At 45.2% G+C, this 6926-nt stretch overlaps 1 protein-coding gene across 2 annotated transcripts; it reads left to right on the forward strand.

Annotated features, from left to right (window-relative positions):
• Positions 1 to 213: 213 nt before the first annotated feature.
• SPRY1 (sprouty RTK signaling antagonist 1) lies at positions 214 to 5848 on the forward strand. 2 transcript variants are annotated; one of them, XM_060012955.1, is made up of 2 exons: positions 214 to 302; positions 3139 to 5848. In XM_060012955.1, exon 2 carries the CDS (start codon positions 3194 to 3196, stop codon positions 4151 to 4153), a length of 960 nt encoding a protein of 319 aa, XP_059868938.1. In that variant the 5' UTR covers positions 214 to 302; positions 3139 to 3193; the 3' UTR covers positions 4154 to 5848. The 2 variants fall into 2 exon arrangements, with proteins under 2 accessions (XP_059868938.1, XP_059868939.1); XM_060012956.1 differs by lacking the exon at positions 214 to 302 and adding an exon at positions 403 to 1340.
• The last annotated feature ends 1078 nt before the right edge of the window (positions 5849 to 6926 follow it).

Consider the following 6926-nt stretch of genomic DNA (forward strand, 5'->3'; position numbering starts at 1 on the left):
GGACTGCAGGAGAAGAGCCCCGGAGGTGGATGTTACTGAGCTGCGCGGCGCACGCGAGCTGTGAGAAGTCTACGCCCGGCCGCGCGGAGTCTCCGGAGGATTGTCCCCCGCAGCCGGAAGGGGGCCGCGGGGAGCGCTCCTGCCCGGCGGGGACGGGGGAGGCCGCGGGCCGACCGGCCGCAGCTCGGGCCATGCCTCCCCGTTCTCCTCGCCGCGGTTGATGCGGGTCGTGCACGCAGCCGCCCGCACCGGGACCCGGGCCGGGTTGCACGGCTTGGCCCCCCGCCCCCGCTTCGGCCTAGGTGAGTGTGGGGCGGCCTCTCTCCCGCCGCGGGGGCGGGAGACGCGCGGGCGGGGCGGGCCGGGCGGCAGGTGCGGGCCCGGAGAAGCTGCGCGGGGGCCGGGGCCGCGCGAGGGGAGGAAGGGCAGAGGAGGTAGAGGGGGGCGACCCCCTCCCACGGCGCGGCCCTCCCGCCGGGGCGCTCGGAGCTCCGGAACCGGGCGGGCGACCTTCCGCCTCCGCACGGGACGGCGAGCGGGGCCCCGCGTCCTCAGTCGCCTGCAGCGGTGGCGCCATGACCCGGGGTGTCCTCTCGGAGGAACCGCCCCCCCCCGGGGGAAAGACGCTTTCAGGGAGGCTTTTGAGGGGGTCAGCGGGGCGGGGGGAGCCGCGGAGCTGTTCGGCGGGTTTTCTGTGTCGGAGGCTCCCTGGGACTGGGGCCGGGAACGGCGTGTTTGCGCCCGCGTGTGCCTGAGCAAAGCCCCAAATCGCTGGGGACGCCCTGGCCCGGGTCTGCGTGCGCCCGAGCGAGCTGCCACTGTATTCTTGTAGTGAGAGCGGTGGAGCGGCGAGGGGAGGGGAGAGGGCACTGCCACTTTAAAAGTGGGGAAGTCCGCCCTCCTGAGGTAATGGTAACCTCAGCCTCCTCCCCTCCTCCTGCCCGAGAGAGGGAGCGAGAGCGGGCGAGAGAGCGAGCGAGCAAACTTGTTTTCATTCATAACTTTTTCCTTTTCCTTCCTCGCCGTCAACTCTTTATTTCCCGCTTGTCTCCGCGCGGATTGCAGAGGGCGCAGCTCCACCGCGGTAGCCGGCGATGTGGCGACGCCGCTCTGCAGCCCCTGCCCCTGGCTCGCTGCGCCCCGGCTCTTTAAGAATCCGGCTTCTCCTTTAAAGTGTAGACAGCTATTTATTTATAACCCTCCCTGACGTGGGCTTGCTTTTTGGCGCCCGCGTTCGCTCTGAAGGCTCTCACCGATTTGTGAGCCTCCTTGGTGGCATACGCCAAGAGGTTTTGGAAATCCACGGTGATCCTTAGGATGTGATGGGATTGTCCGAAAAGGTATTCGACTTCGATTCGGGGGTTTCTTGGGGAAGACAGTCCGCCGAGAGCGTGTGAGCGTGTTTGGGGCTAGAGCGATGACTGTCACTGCTGGAAGAGGGGCTTTGCTTCAGATCAGAGGCGGCCGAGTCTCTTCGCTCTTTCCTTTTATCCGGTGGTCTCCGCCACCGGCCAGCGTGAACTTTGCCACAGCTAGCGTTTAAAACTGAGATTCAAGTGCCTGGTGTTTTATCTGCCCTCTTCAAATACACCGTTTTTCCTTTCGTGTGGAATCCGCCTTACTACCTTTAGGTACTCTTTGCTTTAAAAGCATTGGGTTAAAAAGTGCTTTGCGAGGAGGAATGATATTGTGCAGAGTAACGATGGAATCTTTTGAACAGCCCTTAAGGATTCCAGGACTAAACCCAGCAGGTTGCGAATGTGTTTCTCTTTCTGTACAGAGAAGGTAGAAGAAAGTAGAAACTCGAGGATCTGAGTTGGGAGAATGAGGGAGGGGAACGCCAAGAAGTTAACATGTAAGACTTAGTCCGGGGACATTGAGTGAAGTTAAGAGGTGAAATGGACTTCTTTCCGCTTTATTCCTTAAGCTAATGTGTTTTGGCTCAAGGTGGTAGTGGGGAACGGGCATTTTTTTCTCTTCATTCTTGAATTGGATCAAATCTGTAGGCTTTGGGAGGAATTTGTGTGAAAAATGTTTTAGTCTACCATTGACTGAAAACAAACGTTTTTATGTTTGATTGTTTTATGAAGAAGACATTATAAATTAGAAAGTGTTAACTATTGGTGTGGAAACATGCTTATTTTTATCAGGATATTACTGTACTTTATTACAAGAAGCACATGGATTCAGAGTTGGTCGTGCCTTTGAAAATCAGTATCTGTCATGTAAATACAGATTTTTAAATTAGAGGAAATACAGATAATTAAAATGGCCAGGATTTCCCCATACTACTAAAGGCCTAACACTTACTTGTGTGTGAAAGTTATCTCATTAGGTGAGTGAGCCTTTATTTAAACTTAAAAAAAAAAAAAAATTCTTTCATGATTTCAAATGTGAATACTCTTAACGTTCCCTGAACTGTACATTAAGTTTCGTGTGTGTGCGTTAGAGGCTATAAAAACCAAGAACTGTTGTATTTGTCTACATTTGCATGTTGTACATTAATAATGAGCTAGCTTTAAAATTCTGGTTTCTCCTGAAAAATGACCTCTTATTTTGAGATTCCATTTTAGTTTGGAATCTCTTTGATTTTTTTTTAAATGCATGAAGTATACCTTGACTAATTTCCTCACCATTAATCTAATGCTTGTAACAGCAAACAAATAACAGAAGGCAACAGTGCCAAAGCCATTCTTAATTTTTTTTAAAAAGTGGCTATTTTCCTTTATGGAAAACACCCATGAACTGATACTGAGCTCTCTTTAGATGAGAGCTGTTCATTAGTGCTTATACTCAATATTCCCCATGAGGGCATACTCCATTTTAATTGTTTGTTAGATTCACAAACAGGAAGACATTACTTCTTGATTCTGCTTTTTAAAACTTGAAAAAACTTCTAATTCTTATGGCATGGGGTCTCTTGCTTACATTCTTCTTCTCTGATGTGGTCCTCAGCCTCTCTTAGAATTGGACTCTGGCCAGGACCCCAACATCATTGTAATCCACTGATGAGGGAGATCATTACCAGGTGGTTTAGGCAATTTGTGACTTGACGGGATCTCTCGCATCCCCCCTCCCCCAAATGCTTCTCCTCATTTATTTTTTCCCTGTTTTTTTTCATCTTTGATTTCCTTTTAGGATTTCAGATGCATGCCAGGTTTCCACTGATTGCCGGAATTCAAGATCACCACACATGGATCCCCAAAATCAACATGGCAGTGGCAGTTCAATAGTTGTGATCCAGCAGCCTGCTTTGGATAACCGTCCGAGGTTAGACTATGAGAGAGAGATTCAGCCTGCCGCTATTTTGTCCTTAGACCAGATCAAGGCCATCAGAGGCAGCAATGAGTACACAGAAGGGCCATCAGTGGTGAAAAGACCTGCTCTTCGAACAGCACCAAGACAAGAAAAGCATGAAAGGACTCATGAAATCATACCAATTAATGTGAATAATAACTATGAGCATAGACCTACCAGCCACCTGGGACATGCGGGACTCTCAAATAATACCAGAGGCCCCATATTGAGCAGGTCAACCAGCACTGGAAGTGCAGCCAGTTCTGGGAGCAACAGCAGTGCCTCTTCTGAGCAGGGACTGTTAGGAAGGTCACCGCCAACCAGACCAGTCTCTGGTCACAGGTCTGAAAGGGCAATCCGGACCCAGCCCAAGCAACTGATTGTGGATGACTTAAAGGGTTCCCTGAAAGAGGACCTGACACAGCACAAGTTCATTTGTGAACAGTGTGGGAAGTGCAAGTGCGGAGAATGCACAGCTCCCAGGACCCTGCCATCCTGTTTGGCCTGTAACCGGCAGTGCCTTTGCTCTGCTGAGAGCATGGTGGAATATGGAACCTGCATGTGCTTGGTCAAGGGCATCTTCTACCACTGCTCCAATGACGATGAAGGGGATTCTTACTCGGATAATCCTTGCTCCTGTTCACAGTCACACTGCTGCTCTAGGTACCTGTGTATGGGAGCCATGTCTCTGTTTTTACCTTGCTTACTCTGTTACCCTCCTGCTAAGGGATGCCTGAAGCTGTGCAGGGGGTGTTACGACTGGATCCATCGCCCAGGGTGCAGATGTAAGAACTCCAACACGGTCTATTGTAAGCTGGAGGGCTGCCCCTCCCGGGGTCAGGGTAAACCATCATGATTTTTGGAGGTGGGTTGGGCCTCCTGAACTTCTAGCTTTCAAGCTGTGGCTGTTATGAAAAGATCCTGTTAGATACTGGTTTTATTTTCTTTGCAGTTTTTCCCTGTTTCCCACATTCTCTCCCCCTCTTCCCAAGGTTTGACTCATGGATTTTACTCTAATGGTTGATCTTCAGTAACAGTGAACTGTGAAACTGCACCTGGCTCCCCCTTATGACAAGAGCCTCTGCCATCCGCTCGAGAGGATATTGAGAGCCAGTGGGCTTTTGTGTAGCCTTTTTGTTCTGCAAGCAACTTTCCAAAGTTGTACACGTGAACATACCCACACACACCCAGACTACAGTGATTTAGAGCTGTTTTTGATTGGGTACTCTGGGAGCAGGGAAATTGGTTTTTTAAAGAGGCAACCATTTAATTGCTTAAATAAGCTATGTATTAAATCTGTCTCCAATTAGGGCGCTCTTCATAGCATTGGACCCTTAAGTAGCAAGGGGGATATGTTGCTGTTATAACATTAAAATTCTCCTTTAACCACTGCCTTCTCCTTCTTGCCCCTCAACGTTCTCTCCCCTCAGTTCTGGCATTATCTTATCCTAGAGATGCCAGTTTTGTTTTCTGGGTTTTTTTCCCGTGTAATTTTAGATTCGCTTTACAATATAAATCTTCACATTGGAGATATATGAGTTGTATCTTGTTCATCCTCATTCAAAGCTTTCATATTTGTGAAGGACTCGGCTCCCTTCCGTACCCCCACGCTTTTCACCAAATTACTCTCGTCACTGAGGGCACTTGGATGACTGAAGTTGATATTTATAGCTGATCGATCTATACGTGTCACAGAACTATGCTGCCTAAAGTGATCTTGGCTCCTTAATGGTTTTTGGACCCTTTGGTTAGTTAACAGCTGAGTAGTTCTAATCTTTTCTGTTTTCATTGCCTTAACCACAAATTGTGGTGCTTTTTGTATATTTTATGTATAAATCACAAAGTTGAATTCTGACTATTTTTAAGACAAAAGTCTGTTAAACTTTTTTATTGTAAAGAATATTTATTATGCGAATCTATTATTTTATGATATTTATTGCAAAAACTGTTGAAATGTACTCATGTCTGAATATAACAAAATATCAATACATAACGGAAAATAAGGTGACACCAAGAAAGTACATATGTTAACTATAATGCAGAAAATATATTAATTAATGAACCTGTCTCTTGATTTCTTCATTTATTAGCCTGTACTGTTGTGGTGATTTTTGTCATTTGCTTCGACTCTTTCGTCATGCATACCCATTTTCTTTCTTTCCCTTAACATACCAAATCTAGATGCAAGTGAGCTCAAATTTTGAACTAGATGTTTCCTGGAAAATGCATTAATCAAGATTTTGTAATCCAAATTGTGTTTCAACAAATGCCTGAGTAAATCACTTTACAGAGTGAAAAAACTTTTTTTTTTATAATTAGTGTTAACAATTTCTGCCACTTTTGGTTATTTTGTAAGCAAGGGGTTTTGTGTATGTCATAGTTTCTTGCAATGGGACGTATTTGTAAGTTTTAAAAAATGTTTATCTTAACTCTCTTGGATTAGTCAAAAATTCATTTTCATCCACAAAACTTAAAGGACTTAGTTCTGCAGGCATGCTTGGAGTCTCTGGCACTGTCACTTTAATAAAACATTCTAAAAATTAAGAGTGCACCAAGGGAATTTTTAACATTATCAAAGAGATGTTTTAAAAACATTCCAGTCCCTACCTTTTCATTTCGTTTCATAAGTCTCTAATGTGACCTGATCAAATAACATTTTGACATGTTTTGTGGAATAAGGAATCTGAGGGCCCTGAAACTTTATATAAAGAAAGTAAATATTTTTAGTTTTTAGTCTGCTGAAGTTACGACATGGTTAGAATCTTTGGGTCTGATAAAATTTTGTGCATGTGACCCCTCAGACTCAGTTTCACGAACTCCTCCCTATGTGTCAAAGCTGAATAATCTGCATTTGAGAATAAGATGTTGACATAATATGAGCCCAGGATTTAGGCTATCAAAGCTCTTACCCAGCGTTTTTGTTTTGGTTGTCTCTTTACATGATTTGGCTACTAGTTTTGGAGTACTTACCCTTTGTAAATAGGCTTTGATTTTGGTTTAATCTGACAAGACATAAGTGGTAGAAACTTGTTTTAATGCTTTTCCATCAAGCCACTAACCTATTAGTTGGCATTGTGACGTTTGATATAATCAAGTATTTTCTCTGCGCTCTGAAAGCAGAAACTTTTTTTTAATGAGTATTTGTGTTTTGGAGGCCATTTCATAATCTACAGTATTTCAAAATGTGAATTTATTTCCTCTTGTACTCAAGTTATGTGATGATATCACCGATTCCTTAATATTGAATATTTCATTGAAGTTTCGCTCCTTAATGAAGTGTATAGACAGACTCCCTCAAACTACTGTGTAACTTTTTTCTGTTATTTAGACCCTTCGTATAATTAGGAATTGGTATAAGAGCTGTCTGTAGCTATACTAACCAGACTAAGAAGCTGTAGCTTTCATTGAAAGAAATCTATAACTTTTATGAGAAATGAGGTATGCTGTGGAGTTTTAACTTCAGGCTATACGGGGAATACATTAAAATGACAATATTAAGACGGTAGTCTCAGGCCTGTATTTGGAAGTAGCAATAGGTTAGAGGTTCAGACTTCTAACATGCTTGTCAGGTGCAAAGCGTAAATACTTTGATTCAAAACTGCCTCCTTTGTGATGGTTTAAACCTAGAA

This window comes from Delphinus delphis, chromosome 5, assembly GCF_949987515.2.
Source record: "Delphinus delphis chromosome 5, mDelDel1.2, whole genome shotgun sequence".
NCBI classification, from domain to species: domain Eukaryota; kingdom Metazoa; phylum Chordata; class Mammalia; order Artiodactyla; family Delphinidae; genus Delphinus; species Delphinus delphis.